Source organism: Mixophyes fleayi, chromosome 4 (genome assembly GCF_038048845.1).
Source record: "Mixophyes fleayi isolate aMixFle1 chromosome 4, aMixFle1.hap1, whole genome shotgun sequence".
NCBI classification, from domain to species: Eukaryota; Metazoa; Chordata; class Amphibia; order Anura; family Limnodynastidae; genus Mixophyes; species Mixophyes fleayi.
The window spans coordinates 231,997,894-232,017,457 of record NC_134405.1 but is presented as its reverse complement, the minus strand read 5'-3'; the positions used below and the strand labels follow the sequence as shown (position 1 = coordinate 232,017,457).

Sequence of the window (19,564 nt, the reverse complement as noted above, 5' to 3'; positions counted from 1 at the left end):
GATGTTCCTTTAGGGTGTCTTACTCGTTCAACCACCCTTTGTTCATCCTGTGGAACCTTGGGACCTCAATCTTATGCTGAGGGCTCTAACTAGACCTCCTTTTGAACCTTTGGATTCACAAGACCTACTTCATGTCACTTGGAAGGCCGTATTTCTCCTAGCTATTACTTCAGCTAGGCGGGTGTCAGAGATGGGAGCACTTTGCTGCAATTCTCCATTCCTAGTTTTCTATGAGAATAGGGCAGTCCTCCGCACTAAACCCTCATTTGCTTCGTAGGTGGTGTCCTGGTTCCATTTGAATCAGGAAATTTGTTGTTCCAGCACTCCGTCCTTCAGCATCTTGGATAAGACTCTACCTTTGTTGGACGTTGTTCGTGCCATTTGATGTTACGTTGATCGTACGTCTTCAATCCAAAAGACAAACAACCTTTTTGTCTTCTATGACGTGCAGAAGAGAGGTTGGCTTGCCTCCAAAAGAAGTCCATTGCTCGCTGGATCACTTCCACCATTCGCTTGGCTTATGTCCGTGCATCTCGCCCTGTGCCGGAATCCTTGAGGGCGCATTCCACCAGGGCTGAAGGTGTGTAATGGGCAGCGCGTCATGGTGCCTCGGCGGAGCAGTTGTGGTGGGTGGTGAGTGGTAGTCTGTCCACACCTTTTCAAAATTCTATAGGCAGCAGCACTTTGCAGAGTTGTGGGCGCAAAGTGTTGCGCGCAGCCGTTCCAGAGCAATCCCTCCCTTAGGGGGCAGCTTTGGTATGTCCCCAATGTACTGCAGTGTCCCCTAATGGTAGGAAAGAGTAAATAAGATTTTTACTCACTGTAAAATCTGATTCTCTGACTCAATTGGGGATCACTACGCTCTTAAAATGGTTCTGTTCTGGTTTTTGCCTAGTTGGCTTTTCCTCTCTGCTTGTTTATACAAAACTTAGTTTACTGTAACAGAGGACGGGCATAGTAGGAGAGGAGTGTCGATTCTTCAAGTTTATAAGTGCCTAAACTCCTAGTCCACCTACTATACCACAAGGTACCGTTGTGTCTCCCAATAGAGTCAGAGAAACAGAATTTACAATGAATAAAAATCCTATTATCTCTATCCAGAATTCCTACGGTGTGACTTAATCTTTCACCATCTGTTTTTGTGTAATCATATTTATAATACTGTGAGAACATGAATACATTTATGTAAATATAAAAATGCATATTTCCTCTAAGTGTATAATTATAGTCCTTCAAGTGCAATTCTACAATTATAACAAATGAGCTGTAATAATATATTGACATTAATGATAAACTGCTGTTAAGTTTTATTAAGTAGCCCTTTCCATGGAGATAATTAAAGTATTATATTTTTAACCCAATGTACCAGATAAATGAGCACCAAATGAGTCAGTCCTTCCGCTCCCAGAGGCAGTGTTTATAAGGATAACGCTAGAGAAGGACAAGAATTTGACTCCTTGTATAATTACTTTTCCCAGCAATATCATCATCTTGATAGAGATCCAATTTTCATGTGTACAAATCTTTAATTTTCTTGCATAATGGAATCAAAATGGATTTATTTAGAATTCTTATCATTACAAATGTAAAACAACTTTATTATTTGTATCTAATTAAGAAAAATCAGCAAAAGGATGATCATTAATTGGAGACCATCAATAGGTCATTGAGCTGTTGTGAACCTAAATGAACCCTGGTGCAACCAGTTGTCGTCGGAGATCTCATACTTAATTATATTCCACAGATATACAATTACTGTTTCAATTTATTTCAAAATGAATACAGTCTGTTTGAGACCCCACATTTGGTTAGGGATTTTCCAAAGAGGTTCCTCTTGAAAATCAGAGAACATTCAAATCAAATTGAAGAAACTGTTATTGAAAGGCACAGAGGAAGACTGTTTGAAATGCTTAATATCCAATGGAGAGTATGGCAACCTGTGAATTTGTCTAGAAAAGGGAATCCGTGCAAGAAGGACGCTTGTTAGGGAGACCTATGGGTAACTCTGTCGAAGTAAGGCTTCCATTTTCAGAGGTGGAGAAACTATAGCCCAGGCAATTCATAAATTTATGCTTTATGGGAACATGGAAAAAGAAAACCATTGTTGAGGAAAACTCCCATGAATTCATGCCTAGTTTAGCAGAAATCATGTTGGAGACCACAATACCAATCCGTGGAAGATCATATGAACTGATTAGAACAGGTATTACAACTATTTGGCCTCAACGCTGGATACCATGATTGACACATATTGCTAAGGGGATACTCTGCTTCAGTGAATGGGAATATTGATGGCAACAGTATAGACAAATCTTGGAGGAAAACCTGCTGCTGTCTTTAAAAGACCTAGGACATGGGCGAAAATATATTCGAGCAGGTCAGTGCCCCGAAGCATACAGCAAAAGCCACTATAGAGTGGCTTAAATATAACACAAAGGGTCTCATTAAGAGTTAGGAGCAAAGCAAAAAAACAAGAGAGCAATTTTGCACCTGCACAGACCATGATGCAATGCAAGGGGTGCAAATACTTTTTTTTTTTTTTTTGCATGCACAGAAAATATACTAGCGATTTTTGCATGTAGCACATAAATACTGGACAGCTTTATTTTTACATTACATTTAGAGTTGAACTAGGACACACAACTCTAAATCCGTTTGTATATTTTAAATTTGTCTCCTCGGCCGTGCAACATGGTTTTGTCAAGGTGCAAATTTGCTCAAAAGTATCCTGAAGTGGCCCAGATGTTTGTTCCAAAATCTGTGGAATGATTTATAAATTGCTGCCCACCAACTGTTTTCTCTATCCTGATGGAGCTTGAGCAATATTGCAAAGAATGGACAAAACTGAAGTGTCCAGGTTGGCAAAGCTGATGGAGCCCAAATATGGTCATAGCTGTAAGGGATTCTATAGAGTATTAGAACAAGGGAGTTATGGTTGGGTCTCTTCCCCCACATCCTTCCTCCATGTACTGTGGGATAATGTGAGGTGTATATAATATATTTTTGTAATAATATGTCCATGTTAAATAAAAATTAAGTTAGTGTGAGAGAAAATGCAATTTGGTTTCCCACCCTTTTCCATAGAGCAGACAGGATTCTAATGAATCCAGCCGATGCACTGCCCCTAGGGAGCATAACAGCTCAGCAAAGCTCAAAGAATTTTGGCTGCCGCAACAGGACAGTTCTCCCAAAGTCTGGATCTTATGGGTGGGAGGGGTGTAATAGCTCTCTTAAGAACAATATTTGAGCAATAAACACTACTGTTCCTGAAGATCCTGCCCAATATTTTAAATACACTATCTGCTGAAATCCTATGACATACAGATAAGAGCTACCACTGATGTAGTGTTGAACCCAATATCCCAAGTCAACACACTACATGCTACCCTGTTCTAATCCAGGAGTAAAGACATCCTGTCACAGGCAATAATTGATTCCATAAATATTCACCTGTCTTTTTGGTAAAAAAAAAAAAAAAACTTACAAAGAAAAAAAAAACTAAAGCTATTTTACTCCATGATGTAAGAAAAGTCACTACAACTTTCTATAGAAAAATGGTATTTTAAACTGGTATTTAAATCGTGTATGTGTTTAAAATGAGGATGATGCGCCACCAAAAAACAGGGCATTGATTGTTCCACTAGTATAACATGACAGTGCTCTGTATGTACATTGATGAAAGTTCCTAACTTCAGCTTCTTTTTACATTGCAGTTATACAGGTCCATAACAAAGGGTTTGGTGGGAAATAAAACCTGTTCACATATAACTTTTAATCCAACTTTGTGAACATTTGTAGATCACCCCACTCACAACATACAGCTTGTTGCTGAGGAAGTATGGATTGTTCCTGGAAGTCAACCTACATGGAGAAATAGTGGACAGTTTCCATGATCCTGATGGAAGTGTAACATGGGCGATCAGTGATGTCTATGAACACCAAGGAAAACTGTATTTGGGCAGTACAGATTTGCCCTACCTTGTGGTTTTAACAAAAGAAAGTAAACAGTAAGGGAGCCCTGTTCATTGGCTAGGCTAGGTAAGGACCCTATTCATGTTATTCTTGATCAGATGTTTGCTGTCTGTAACATGTATGGTATTATTGATTTTTATTTTTTGTAGTTTGTGGCCTATAGAACACTTATCTTTTTTTATATTTTTGTAATAAAATTTTAAACTCATTTTGTTGTAGTATGAATATAGCAGAGCAAAACAACTAAAAAAAACAAACAGGCATGAGATCAAAATACTGTACAGCCTGTAGTAGGCGCTGGCTGACGTGGTCGGATTTATTTTTGAAACTCGTATACGGGAGACTTCCTAGGAGAGACAGCTGCATGATGCTCAGGACAGGTGAGGATGACCATACACACACAGGCAGATAGCAGTCATCTGCTGAGTGTATTCTGAATAGGTGATTCCCAGGCATGCTGGTTTTGAGGCTTGACATGTTGTCAATGCATGCACAGAAAACAGCCCTAAGTCATCTTTAGATAATTCCTGCCTCTGAACAGCCACCTATTCTTATTTACGGTCACGGCTCTGTGCACATCTTCTGATTAATTTATAGGATATCTGGTGGACTGTTGGCTCCAGGCTTAGGGCTTGTTAATACAAATTTGTTTTTATGGCAGTTGTAAAACATTTTTGTTACCGCCTGGAACCCTCAACACAATAATAATTAAAAAAACAAGACTTCCTCTCCTCTGCCACAAATTGTCAGTTTTCTTGTGGATGAACCTAAGTACCAAACACAGAAGATGCAATTATACATTCTAACCCAATAAGCAAAAATGCATTGCAGCAACACTTGCCAATAATAGTCCAATTGTCCACAAATTCCTTGATCCATTGACCACTTCTGTTGTGGAGGACTTATTCCATACTTCTAGTCTCCTGCTACAGTGCATTAAACTCCACTCTGGCTGATCATAGTGCAAAGAATATCTATTTATTTAATAACTTACTTGTAAACTTTAATTTATTAAATATTGTTCTAAATCTTATGTACTCCATTGCAATGATTTTAGCAGCAGGTATGGTCATGTGTTGATACCATAGAGAAGCTGTAAGCTGGATTTATAAGGATGCCAACCACATAGCTTTTCAGGACTTTAAGACCAAATAAGTTTGCCAAGAAACATCATAACAAAGCCTGTAAATTTCCAGGCTCAAGCCTTTCACTGTCGCGTAAAAACAAAACACTGTATGTATCTCTTAATATTAACCAACAGCAAAGTACACATCTCTTGTGTTGACATGCATATTTTAGTATCTGTTCATATTCTATGTCAAAATATATTATGAGTGTGACGATGGGGAAAGGCTATGTACAGCCAGTGTTCTGTAAATGTATCAGCCCAACAGCAGTATAACTTGGTGGTATTTCCTGCTGAAATAATCTTCCCTTTAGGTATGTGTCCATCTGACCGTTTGAGTCAGTGTTCACATGTGGTCATTGAATGGTGACCGTAGGATGAATGACTTATAAATGGGCCATACAGGAATTGCACTGTCTGTACGTACTGACATTGTGTTTCACGTGTTGGCTGTACAATGACATTGCTTGTAATATTTTGGTCCAACTGATGGGAGGCATAACATTCTGTAGTGGATATGAACCTTTATCCTCCAATTTGCTCTAATTTCCCAATTCACCATTATAGTTAGATAGCCTACAGCTATGCAACAGAGTATTGGCAGCATTAAACATTGTTTAAATAGGAGCTATATAACATGATGGTTTTGGGTAGTAAACAAGCAAATTCTACTCTGACAATTTTATCTTTCCTAAAAATACTCCAGGGAAGCCCTTACTGATGGGTTATCACTTATGCAGCTGAGTAGAGACTGAATAGAAAATATTGACACCCCTTGTCCTATAGAACAGAGTAAGGCAGGGGTAGTCAAGGTAGTAATATATATATATATATAAATTTTTTTTTTTCATTGCGTAGGCTTACCTAAATATTCCTGGTGTCACACTAGGTTTGACAGGTGCAGAACTCTGTGCAGCAACCTTTTGCTCTGGAAGCGTTGTTAGGTTCCAGAGACACGATAGAGCTCTGGTGTTGCATCATCAATGAGAGATTTATGAATTGTATGCACAGTCTTATACGGGGGCAGAGTTGACAACGCACCTGGAAGGTATGTCGTGTGACTCCTCCTTCCACTTTTTGTCGGTTTGTAACTTCCGAAGTTGCCTCTGAAGAGAACATAGTCATGTACAACATGGGTGGGAATATTAGGGCTGCCATGGTGTAATTTGAAGAAAATAATTACAAGGGAGTATAATTCTATTTCCTATTCCTACACCACCTTTTTGACAATCCCATTAGTGATTGCCTACTTCTATATAGGACACATACTATTCAATATTTTAACAATAATTTTTCTATTTCCCCCCATTCTATATTTAGGATTTAATTATTTACTATATACAATGTTGTAATGTTGATGGGTCTGTTATGTATTGTATTGCTATAGTTCTAATATTGTGTACATTGTTTCAGGGATAAGCATTCTTGATTCCTCCTTGATCTCTTCCTCTTCATTAGCTAAAGATTCTTTCCAATAAGAATATACAGATTCAAGTGAGCAGACCTCCTGCATGATGTCCCATTCATATACATTTGCGACTTAGATATTTTAACCTCTGGAGCTCCTTCTTTGATTGGATAGACATCTATCCAATCAATTTGTTAAAGTGGTCCAGGGGTTGCCTGTTTCTTTGTGCATACAATTCATACAGAGGGATTCTTTATCATTGTTAAGCAGACCCTGGTCATAGGTTCCACTTATTCTGTTATGAGTTTTACTAGTCGTCTTCCCCTCTACAGGAGTACTGAATATGGGGAATGTCTATCTAATCTAGAATATGTAGATACACCCCTTATCTAGGGGCTTTCCTAGAACAGGTCTGGGGGCTGTTTCCAGTCCATGCTACAAGCTGTTTACTCAGACTCAGTTGTGCTATGTTCCCAGTTAGGCTGACATAGAATGCTGCTGGAACTGAACAGTGTTTCTAGATCAAAGGCTGACTGCTATCCAGGGAGCCACCAGGACTCTCGGATTTTCACCAGGAACATTTAAGCAAGTCAGCTCCATGAAAACAATAAAAAAAACACAAAAAACACTAACACTGCCTTACACTACTATGAAAACACAGGAAAAAAACAAATGGTGGAAGGAGGAGTCACATTGTATACCTTAACGGTTACCAATCTATTTTTCCTGTCTATTCAACCAGATAAGGGCTAACCCATTAGCAAGGGAGGCTATCCAGTAGGAAGAAAATACAAAATGTCATGACTTTGGGGGTGAGAATTTAGTTAAATGGATTCTGTTGTAGCATAATGACTAACAAATATCTTTGAAATCCTGCATAGTAGTGTATTAAAAGAAACTCATGTCACACCCAGAAATTATATTTTATTGAAAAGTGCAGCAGTGAACAGGGTCTAGTTAAAGGGCACTTCTTAAAGAAAATGACAAAATTATCACAAGACACATTACAATTATCTGATCACATAATAGACGTACAAAGCAAACAAATCCAAAATCTGCGCCTACTGGCTACAGCTTACCATTGCAAAGTAATTGTTACTCATCAGTATGTCAAATATATATTCTCGATCTATCTGTCAAATCAATATCACTAGGGCTACCTGAGCAAATCCATAAAACATGCCTTCTTGCTAAGGACCATTGCATCTTCCATAATTTTCTTTTGTCAGTTGGACAGGTGCATAATGGAACATTTCTAACTGACTGCAGTATAATGTGATGTCACCAAGTATAGGGGAGTAGCTCTTACATTTCATGCAAAATGCATGTGCCACAATCAAAGGGAACCCGATATACAGCCATATTAATCATTCCTCATTTATCCCACCCAACTAATCCTGACACATGAGACAATTGCACATCATATTGTACAAAACAAATGTATCAAGAGGAAAATATTAATAAGGACATCTTTTGTGTAATTAAAAACTTATTTAACTTGCTAGGAAATTATACTTTCTCTTTCTTACCATTGGGGGACACTGTGAGACATGGGGTATAGTAGGTGGGACTAGGAGTCTAGGCACTTATCAAACTTGTTTGTTCGAGGACACATTCTCTAGTCAGCCGGGAGTGAAGCTGAATCAGCCTCTCCTCCCAGCCCGACGAACCTGCCGGCATGTTTCCCCCTCCCCCCCTAGACAACGAGCAGAGGGGGACAGTGAAGCGATTGCACTCAATAGGAGGAGATTTGCTCGCTATTGCTCCCGCAGCCTGGGCACACAATTTACTGCGCTGGATGCACATTTCATAGCAAACAGCCATACATAGTATGTGCTGTTTGGCATTACAGGGAGGCGGCCACGATAGGGATGGTCTAGGCAGTAACGTTTGCACTCTCCTCTACCGACATTTTCCATGTTATTGGACACACAGATCATCTCTCTGTCCTAAGTCACTCGTATTTCCTTCTCATGGTGGTTAACCTAAAACAGTCAGGAGTGAAGTCAGTCGTTCACCAGAACCTGAACCCTGGTCATTACAGGCGGTAGTCTGTCAAGTTGAGGTGCATTAATAGGATCTTTAAGGTTCCAGGGTCTTTTGGTCCTCCCAAGAGAACTGTTCTTTCAAATTTGGAGCTCGCAGGTGCACAGGGCGTTGCATCAGGCCCTGCTGTTCTTAATCAGGAAACGTCTAGACATTCTGTCAGATAATGCCACGGCTGTTGCATATCTGTAGCATCAAGAGGGGAACACGCAGCTCGACAGCAGTGTAAAAGAGTTAACCAGGTTATGGCCGGAGTGGTGTGTCATGTTCCCATTCTACTTACCAGGTTGTCCAGACATCAATAAGTGGGAGGCCGAGAGTCTCAGCAGGCACGCGGTTATCCAGGGCAAAGGGGTCTCTGCACAGAGACGTCTTTTCCCTCCTGGTGAAGTCTTGGGGCACTCCGTTCTTAGTCCCCAAAGGCATCTATACGCTATTCTCAAGTTTCCCTCAGTTGGAATTTTCTATACTGGTGTACCTGTCACTTCCACGTGCCATGTTCTCGTAGGTGCTAAGAAGTTTCTAAAAGGAGTGGCTTCCACCTATCCTGGTGGGCCTTAGTTTGCCTCACAGAGTATGGCTCTCTTACATTCGACCAATGCGGCCAGATCGTATAGTTCAGGGGCCTCTTCTGCCACTTTATAGTCTAGCTAGATGGTGTTGCGTTGGAAACCCAGATTTTTGGGCCAGAGGTTCATCACAGGGTCTGGTTGGTACCTTCAATACTTTGGGCTGGAAACGGTAAAGTGTGTGTGAATCCCAGGGTTTTTCTTGGCTTGCGAACTTGTTTTCTTTCATGAGCTGGCTCCGATATGGGACCCCGATTTGGTTCCCTCTAAGTGCACTTCCTGGCGCTCTCCATCTACTTCAGCGCTGGTTGACAGGTTCAAGAAACTTTGTCTTTTCTTCAGGGGGTCGGTTCAGCCCCCTGTGGTGGGTCTGGTGAAAACATGGGATCTAGATCTAGTCATCAGAGCGCTTGTTTTGCCACTTGTGACCCGCTTATTCTGTGATATGTTCTCATGGTAGGGGTGCTGCTTTGATTATCGCCTCTGTTTGCAGTGGTTCTGTGTCGGAGGTGTGTATTGCACCCCCACATTTTACTCCTCCAGGAGGATAAAGCGGTGCACTAGGCATTATTGATTCACAGGTTAATGTCTGCACCCCACTTGATGCAGTGGCTTCGTGCTCTCGATCGCACGGTCTCTGTCCGCGAGAGTAATGTTCTCTTCGTCCTTTTGAACGCTCAATAGCGGGGTTGCCCAGTTTCCAAATAGCCTCTTGCCTGCTACATCACATTCACCATTCTGTTGGATTCTGGGTCTTTTAGAGCAGACTCTCCAGGGGGGTTGGCGCTTCTTGGTCGGCACGACAGGGTGCTTCAATAGAGCAGTTGTGCAGGGTGACAACGTCAACACCTTCTGTAGAGTTTCTGGGTTGCATAGCTTTGCACCCACCGATGTGAGTTTTGGGCGCAAAATATTGCATGCTGCCGTTCCAGAACAATCCCTCCATTAGAGGCAGCTTTGGTATGTCCCCAATGTCTCGCAGTGTCCCCCAATGCTAGGAAAGAGAAAAGATTTTTACTTACCATAAAATCGATTTCTATTACTACGTTGGGGGACACTACGCACCTCCCTTGCTCTGAAAGTAGTGCTGTCATTGGTGTTATTTTCTCAATGGTTTCTCTTTTCTTTCTGGCTTGGTTATACAAAACTGAAGAGAAGGGGCATAGTAGGGGAGGAGTGTGAGGAACAGACACGTTTGATCAGTGCCTAGACTCCTAGTCCCACCTACTATACCCCAATGGAGTAAGAGAAATTGATTTTACTGTGAGTAAAAATCTTCTTTTTACACAATAGTACCTAACACAGCCCCCTCTGCTCAACTAACTAGATTATAAATATCTTCAAAATCATATTTCAACTGTAATTATTTTAAAGAATTCATCCCTTAGCATTTTGAATAAAGCCAATGTATTTATCAAGAATACAAATCCTACAAAATATATAGTCTCTATATATAAGCAAAAACATGTTCCTTTTATAATCTGCTTTTTCCCTTCCTACCATGATTAAATTTACAGGACCCTGAAGTGCATTGATATCTATTATTAATTCAAGCACTTTATACATTTGCTCTTTTAAATAACGGACATACAAATAGCCAGATTTGTGAAGGGAGAAGAAACACAAAACATGAAATTGTGATGTACACTGTACTAAAATATCACAATGTAAGTAAGTGGAAGAAATTAACACAATTCAGACAATAGTCACACAAATACATGCATAAAATCATATGAAAGACATTTATTTCACAAACGCTTTGTTGCCAGAGGACAATGTGCATTAAGTTTTGCCAGTTATCACCTGTAAAGAAACATCCTAAGTCAGACCTGTCCACTTTGAAAATTATTTTTTTCAGTGGAATATCCTCTGAGTGGAATTATCCTTTATGTTCATCATAAATATATTTTACCATGAGGACAAATGTCCATGACGCCTATACAAAAGCAAAATTAATGAAGTGTCATTAAAAAAAAAAACCCCACAAAAGAGAGTTGCAGGTTTCCAGTGTGCATAAGCTCTTTGTTACAGTGAGAACGATAGAAGGCATTAACAAACCATCTGTTGATGTGACAGTGATGTTCCATAATAATTTTCAGATATTAATTTTTTGTTTAAAATTGAACAATTTGTGAACTTTTAAAATAAGAATCTCTGGAAGTAAGAAAAACAGCCTTACTGCCTGTGACTTATTGCAGCACTGACAGTACTTGGTAGTGTATTCAGTGGAGCAGTTGGTGCAGTTTGTAACAGACATTCACATTAAATGAGTAATCTTCAAAAATCATTTCTGCATAAAACATGCTGGAGTATATTCCTGCGCTATAGGCTAAAATAAACTACTGTAGAAATTACTTTAAATTAACCTTGCATTTATTTTGTTCACAAATAATAGTGGTGAGAAATCTAGTAGTTTGGGTTCATAGTGATGGCCAAGCACACCCATTATAGGATCCAGCCATTTTAAGGAATGTGTGGTACACCCACTGACAGCTATAGGAAGTACAACATTTAGGAGCCATCAGTAAATATTCATTTGTCATGGCTACAATACCTGGCTTCTAGGCTTTTCCAATATCCTATAGAAATTATATACACAATACTGTCTGTTCTTATACTATGGTTTAATTTTACAAAACTGTACCCAACACTGATGATTTGTACCTAGTCTATTTTTCCTTAATGGCATATATCGAAACATATTATGGATGCAGGGAGAACGGGAGAAAAAAAAAAAAAAAGGACAGATTGGTATACAGACAGAATGCACCATAAACCCTTATTGGCACAATCCAGCTGCACAAATGTGGATTTGATATTATAGTGAAACACATATTATTGCAGGGTACCACATCTGTTCCAGATTTTAGGGTCTATTTGCTAAGCGGCGGTATACCATCATTTTTTTAAAATGGCAATTTGATTAAAGGCAAAAGCCCATCTGGCGGAACTGCCGCTTAGTAAATATACCCCCTTAGTCTTCTTTTCAGCACAATCTGTCTTTTCAAAACAGCGTATTATCAAATTGCACTTTGGACCCTTTTGTAAATAAAGCTTTAATATCAATTGCTTCTCCCATCGGACGCTCCCCATTCAGAAAGGTGCAATATTTCAGTAAGAGTAGTTCAGTTACATTTGTAAAGGAATATTTACTTGTCTAAAGAACATATGACTTAAGTAAAATTACAATTATGAAGATTCAAAAAAATAAACCAGGATAATTTTTGTACCATCTGAACAATAAGTTGTATTTTTTTCAAACTAGTATTGTGTCAGAGACAAACATGCTAATCCTAGTGACTTTTCTTAGAGAATCATTATTTGAGCTAAAGGTTATTATTGTGAGATAAATGCACGTTTTCTTTTTACATGTATCATACATTCTAGATAAGCTAGTTTGTATAAACCACACTGAACACAATGCTGGAAACACAAAGATCTTTTCATGATTAACAAAACGCCCACTTATAGATTCAACTAATGCTTCAAATGCTGGATATGTTTCTCAATTTAGCGGTTTTATAGGATTTCAGATGTTACACTTTACCAAAAATATTCTTATCTGGTTAAAAAAAATAACTTGTTTAAGAGTCATTAGTACACTGCAATAGAGTTTAGTTTGAATAATCAAATCTGATCAATATGAAAAACAAAGCTTCATTGCTTTTGAGATTGGCTAGGAGAGAGGAACATATTCCCTTTTATCACTATAACCTAAAAACTCCAGCCAAGCAGTCACAGCAGCAAGAAAGTCAGCCATAAATTACCTAGACACAGATAACAGTCCTAGGAAAACAATCACTTGGCCAGAGTGTTTATAAACCACAGATTCCACAAGGGCGGCTGGCTTTTGATTAGATCCTGCACAAAAATGACAGAAATAAGCCAGATCAATGAAGTTTCCAAGGCTGGTAGTGAGCAGTCAACAGGCCAGCTCAGTTACTTCAAAGAAAATGTGAAGACTGAACCCCCTAAAGTACAGAGCGCCTCTTCCAAGACTTCCTGGTCAACATGTGACCCTGTTCACCTTGACTTGTAAACATCAACTGTGGGTCAAACAGATACCTATAGAAAAAACAGCCACATCAATTTCACATATATTGGATGTGTAACTTATCCATCCTACAACTATTGCTGACACAATATATTTTCCATATTTAAGATATATATGTTCATCTGGCACATTTGTAGCATACAAAATATATAAAACAAGAGTATACTATTTAATAAAAAAACACTATGAAGAGAGCAAATATGGATGAGATGAACATGACCTCAGAGATAGACAAATCATCATAATTGCACTGCTGTGTAGGCCTGTATGCTGGATGTCATTATGGCTTATGTCGCCAAGTACACGGGTGACTTTGCAGCTGGCGAGAGCGAGAGACTATATTTAGACGCATCTTTGGCCAGAGTGAAAAATTTCACATACAAATGATTCTTCACAAGCTCTAGAAGTCACATATGGCTGTATGGGTTTTTTTTTGCAACACAACCGGTAGAAGAGTTTGGAAATAATTACATTTGTAGGAGAAACAACAATACACAGTTGTGCTGCAGGGATATGCATAGTATTGATTTTCCGTTTAATTTGTTGCATCAGATTTACAATAACAAATATGTTCATGTGGATATAGTTAACCCGTTGTTAAATTATTATATAATTATTATATACAGATCATGTATTCCCAGGCAGAAACCTGCTCCAAGAGTGGCAAAACATGGCAAAGACTTAAATGGCCTTAAGAACCTTCAGTGATGCATGGCTTTCAGCGGGGGACATTTGTTCCCTATTATAGTAATAGCTGAAGCGCTAATGTGTGAGGGTCAAAATTCACCATTATAATGGGATGTTATTTGCATAGAGTTATGATAGAAACTGAAGACTATGGGCCTGAGTCATTAAGGCAAAAAAAAAGAAGTAAATTTGATCCTGGACAAACCATGTTACAATGCAAGGGGTGCAAATGAAAATACTGACTGCTTTTTCATGTAGCACACAAATACTTGATAGCTTTATTTGTACACTGAAATTTAAAGTTGATCTAGGACATGTCCTACCTCAACTATAAATCTGTCCCCACATTTTAAATTTACCTCCCCCTTCAATGCAACATGGTTTTGTCCAGGTGCAAAGTTACTCCTTATTTTTACTTTGCTCTCCTTAATGACTCAGGCACTAAGTGTGTATTGTTATGTTACTGTGGGTGCAGTACAAGCTAATCAGATATATTTTTTATCCAGAATTATGTGTTGTGAGTGCTGTGTAAATATATACAGGTAATATGACAGATGAGGGGCAGATTGCAGGGTCTTTTCTTCCAATAAGCAAATTATTCCTACCAAGCCCAAGTATTATACTGCTACTTCCTTATTAAATCAGACAGTGATGACCATATCCCTCCATCCCAGAATATGTTACCACTTCTAAGAGATGTATACCTGGGATCAAAAACCCCTGGGGTGCGGCAAGACACTCCAGAACAAGACTGCAGAATCATAAGGCGATGGTTCATCTTCTCAAGGACCTCTTTATCTATGGTTTTAGCGATGTTTGTCAACTGGTGGGGATCCGCCGTCAGATTGTAGACTTCCACAAAGACCTGCAGTCCAATATTTATAAACACAAGTAAAATAAAAAGGTGACATTCTATTTATCACAACGGTCAGCAATGCTGCAGAAAAACGTCATTAGACTAAATATTTGTTTGATATGTGACTTTCAGAGGTGATCTCAGAGTGAGAGTACTGAACTGTAGCATGTATCCACATAAAATGCAACCACACTATGCAATCAGTTATTCTTAGTTAGCCATATTTTAAGAAATGCAAATTGTTCAGCTCAACTTACCTCTGCATCATCAAACTCACAGTACTGCAAATCATGAGCTGCTGAAATTGTCCTCACGCAGGCATAAGTATTGTTAAAAGCATCTTCACAAACACAGTCTGGGAAACATTGCTAGAAAGCATGGAAAAAGAAAAATGGGGTGGTTAATGTACATAGGGATTAGGGATGTAGTCAATTTTTAGGTAGGCCATCAGTCACAAGTCTCTATCTGGATTACACAAACTCCTCTTTGTGCAATATGCAATGCATGCCATGTGAATATACATCAGCAGACTATAATGTGTGTGCATGTACATATTTATATATAATATATATATATATATTTATTTATTTTTTACACGCATGCACACATACATTGTTTATGTATAAATATTATACACACACACACACAATATTAATTAAAACCACCTGCCTAATATTGTGAAGGTCCCCATTATGCCCCAAACACATCTCTAGCCCATCGAGGCATGGACCCCACAAGACCTCTGAAGGTGTCCTGTGGTGCCTGGCACTGAGACGTTAGCAGCAGATTCTTTAAGTCCTGTAAATTGCGAAGCACATCTCACAGATGCTTACTCGGATTGAGATCTGGGGAATTCGGAGGCCAAGTCAACATGTTCCTCAAACTACTCCTGAACAATTTTTGCAGTGTGGAAGGGCGATTTATCCTGATGAAAGTGACCACTGCCATCAGTGAATAATGTTAACATGAAGGTGTGTACATGGTCTGCAACAATGTTTAGGTAGGTGGTATGTGTCTAAGTAACATCCACATGGTGCCATCTCTTCCCTAGGCAAACAAAGCACATGCACCTGGCCGTACACATGATGTAAAAGAAAATGTGATTCATCAGACCAGACCACCTTCTTCCATTGCTCCATGGTACAGTTCTGGCGCTCACCTGCCCATTGTAGGCGTTTTCGGCGGTAGACAAGGGTCAGCATGGGTACACTAACCAATGTGAGGCTAGATGCACTGTATGTCCTGACACCTTTCTATCATAGCCAGCATTACATTTTGCAGCAGTTTGTGCTACAGTAGCTTTTCTGTGGGATTGGACCAAATAGGCCACGAGAGAGAGAGAGATTGGTGATTTCAGAAGACATGTATAAATTCAAATTAAAAAAAAAAGATCTCATATCCTTTTCCCTTCTGTATTTACCACATTGTTGCTATAGTGCTGCTTGCTACACATGTAATTCTTACAAAGCTTATTATTAAGTGTGAAAAAAAACAAACATCACCTTAAAAAAATAAAAATAAAATAAAGAAATGCAGCCAATACATACCGAAACCCCAGGGCCCAGGGCCGGACATGACGGATCAGTACGATTATCACCTTCTCCTTGATATTCAACCAACATATCTGATCTCCAAGTAACATTACTGTTTTTCTGAAGAACAATAGCAAAATACTCCTCTTTATTTTGCCAAACTCAGAAGGGATTCATAGGGGCCATAAGCAAAAGTATAGTTTGTATGTTTGCAAATATTGTTTGTTTGCCAAGAAAGCCAAAAGCAACAAATAAATAGAAACAAATCTGCTGTGCAGCCAAACATTAGTTTATACAAGTGTCTTGTTTATTCTTGGTGCCACTAACATCATTCTAATAAAAGTTCTTTAAAATGTTTACTTGCAAGACAAAACAGATGGTTAAAACTTAGTAATTGACATAATTCAAGTCTGTACTTGTACTTGCCAAGATAGGGAAGAAAGACATGCCATCCATCTGGGTCTTATTGAGGTCAAGACCGGCAATATCCAGAATGGTTGGACCTAGATCAATGTTTGCAACAAGTGCCTGGAAAGAGAAGATAAAGCACAGGTATTTATGAAGTACAGATAAACATCTCTTTTTGGCCGTTGTTCCTTTAATCGGCTCTTGGAATGAAGGGGATGCACTGGAACAATCTCCCACACACAGCACAAGCAAATGGAGCCAAGTAAATAAGATTCTGCCAATGCTTCCAGTTGTGATTGCTCTCAAACCCACAATTATAAATAATAGAAGAGGTTAGGAACAATTGCGTATCTGTTTGCTTTGTACTGTGACAATCAAGAAGGTACTTGTAAGAAAATGTTTATATTTCCCAACAAAATAACTTGAACTAAACCGGTTTCACATGCAAGTATAAGATTGAACGCTTGCTAGCAGGGCCCTCTTACCTGTTTCTGCTAATACCCAATCTGTTTTATTACAGGGTTTGTTCCCAATTGTAGAGTGCTGAATATATGTGTGCTGAAGCTATGTAAAAGTTAATAAGTAAAAGGTGACTATGCTCAAACAGTAAAGCTAGCCCACACCCCAAGCAATAGGTTAAATGTCAAATTTAAGCATACACATCAGTCGTAACTGGGGCCCATTAATGCAGATGACCGCATGCACCTGCCATTGGGACCATCTGTTGTCATCTTCTGAATGCATTTATACACATGCCTGATAAGGAGCCTGTCAGTTTAGATAGCATTATTATGGTGCAATTCAGTGGTTTTCGTGCCATATATGTTGCAATATTATACACATAGCCAGATAATGGCTGCAATATCACAGTGTATATGGCCAGCATAATGCAAAGAGCCCACTGCATGGCTGTACACATATCATACAACCGTGAGCATAAATGTTAGGTTACTGTTGAGGAGTTATGAACACATTGTTTTTGTTGTCATTGCTAGTTCATCAACTTGTAGGATTCCTAAGAAGTAAAGGTTTTTAATGGCTCCGATGTTTCTAATTATGAGGTATTTGGCCCATTAGCACTTATGTAAACTCACTGGCTGTTCTCAGGATCAGTAAGCTAACATCAAAGAACACTGAACGGCAGGGGCGGATTGGCCATTACCTTTACCGGGAAGCTCCCCGGGAGGTCCGGTGGCCTAACGAGGCCGCCTTCTATTTTTTTTTTTTTTTTTTTGGGTCACCCGGCGCAGTCGGAAGGAGGGCAACAATCCTAAAATTGGTGGTCAGTGGTAAGCACCAGGCAGCCTCACGCATCGCGAGGCTGCCTGGTGCTACAGCACTGTGGGTGATACAGCACTGTGCACCGATCAGACAGGAAGCAGGAAGTATTCACTTCCTGTCTGTCTGATCAGGTCTGCGGAGCAACGCTGCAGAGCGCGCCGGGATATGGGAAAACTATATGTGAGGAGGCTATATCTGTGAAAACTATATGTGAGGAGGCTATATATGTGAAAACTATGTGAGGAGGCTATATCTGGGAAAACTATATGTGAGGGGGCTACAGCTTTTTTCCTGCATTGCTTTAGAAATGACCCACTGTGTATTAAGTCATCATATCTAGGTTTTCCTAAATGTTTCCCCAACCAAATTCCAAGTTCTAAATCCCACCTACTTTTGTGTTGGCCCCACCTACATTTAAGTTGGCCCCGCCCACATGAGGCCACTTTAAGTTCCCAATCCGCCCCTGCTGAACGATGCAGTCAACAGTTAAAAGGCAAATTGGAAGGTCCTCTAAAATAAGCATACTTATTATAAATACTGAAATAACTTTATTACAAACCTACTGTGCTTTACTATTGGAAACTAAACATGGTTTATAGTGCGGCATATGCAGGTGTGTAGTATTTGCTCGCCTCTGGCACTTCCAAAACTGCGTACATAAAAATAAGAGCTATGTGGTCAGTATGGTATAAATGTCCAGAACGTTATGCTCATGTTTAGATTTTTAGCTTCTGTATTTTGTACGCCTTTATTATGACATTTTCTTTTCTACCAGCTATTAAATCCTTGGTCAACTTTGGATATTTGTTACATTTTGTATCCTGTTATTTTATAAAACAATCAATATGTTATTTTTCAATCTGTATAAAGAGAGTTATTTTAGTATAAGCACTCTTACCAAATCTAAATTCTACTTGGGCTTCTGATCATCATCATTTATTTATACAGCACCACTAATTCCGCAGCGCTGTACAGAGAACTCACACCAGTCCCTGACCCAATGGAGCATACAGACCAATTCCCCTTACACACACACAGACTAAGGTTAATTTTGATAGCAGCCAATTAACCTACCAATATATTTTTGGAGTGTGGGAGGACACAGATCATATGTAATTTGGTTATTTAATTTCATGGCAATTTAGTCTACAATTAAATAGCTCAGTTAATACACAATTGAACATAGCCTGAACATAGTGCTGACATTTGTGGATGTGCAGATAAGAGACTGGTTTAAAGACATAAGTGCAGTCTTTCTTCATAATCACTTTACAACTTCTAGTCTTTTGCGTTTACCTTGCTTATCTGGTTAGGCTTGATTCCAGGCCCCCGGACAAGTAATGGGACTTTAATGTCAAACTCATAGAGCTGCCGTTTGTCTATTGGCAAGGAAAACTGGCCTACAAGACACAGTACAGAAAAAAAAATATTTTTTCACATAATATACATTTTTGCTGTTTGATGAACATTGATCAAAATACATTTACATTACGCATACAGAACTTGTACATCTGTTAAACAGAACATGTGTAGAAGAGGGAGGTCTGCAGTGGTGACAAAAAAAATTGGGCAACTTTAGGTCCATTATACAGTGACAATCTAAGGATAAATGGAATAAAAGTGTC

The 19,564-nt window shown here is 39.2% G+C and overlaps 2 protein-coding genes across 5 annotated transcripts in view; one reads left to right on the top strand and one right to left on the bottom strand.

Moving 5' to 3' along the window:
* LOC142152637 (adipocyte plasma membrane-associated protein-like) overlaps positions 1-19,564 on the top strand; it is a 47,199-nt gene that overhangs the window by 26,908 nt on the left and 727 nt on the right. For 2 of the 4 annotated variants that reach the window (XM_075209457.1, XM_075209459.1), the window contains exon 9: positions 3,799-4,038. In XM_075209457.1, the coding sequence (XP_075065558.1) occupies positions 3,799-4,011 (213 nt within the window). In that variant the 3' untranslated portion in view covers positions 4,012-4,038. The other 2 variants (XM_075209458.1, XM_075209456.1) reach the window with 2 other exon arrangements.
* GNS (glucosamine (N-acetyl)-6-sulfatase) overlaps positions 7,411-19,564 on the bottom strand; it is a 34,961-nt gene continuing 22,807 nt past the window's right edge. Inside the window, exons 9-14 of the mRNA XM_075209455.1 lie at positions 19,236-19,339; positions 16,677-16,778; positions 16,266-16,370; positions 14,976-15,086; positions 14,567-14,727; positions 7,411-13,186 (exon numbers count right to left, since the gene is read on the bottom strand). Coding sequence (XP_075065556.1) covers positions 13,093-13,186; positions 14,567-14,727; positions 14,976-15,086; positions 16,266-16,370; positions 16,677-16,778; positions 19,236-19,339 — 677 coding nt within the window. The 3' untranslated portion in view covers positions 7,411-13,092. The remainder of the gene's footprint in view (positions 13,187-14,566; positions 14,728-14,975; positions 15,087-16,265; positions 16,371-16,676; positions 16,779-19,235; positions 19,340-19,564) is intronic.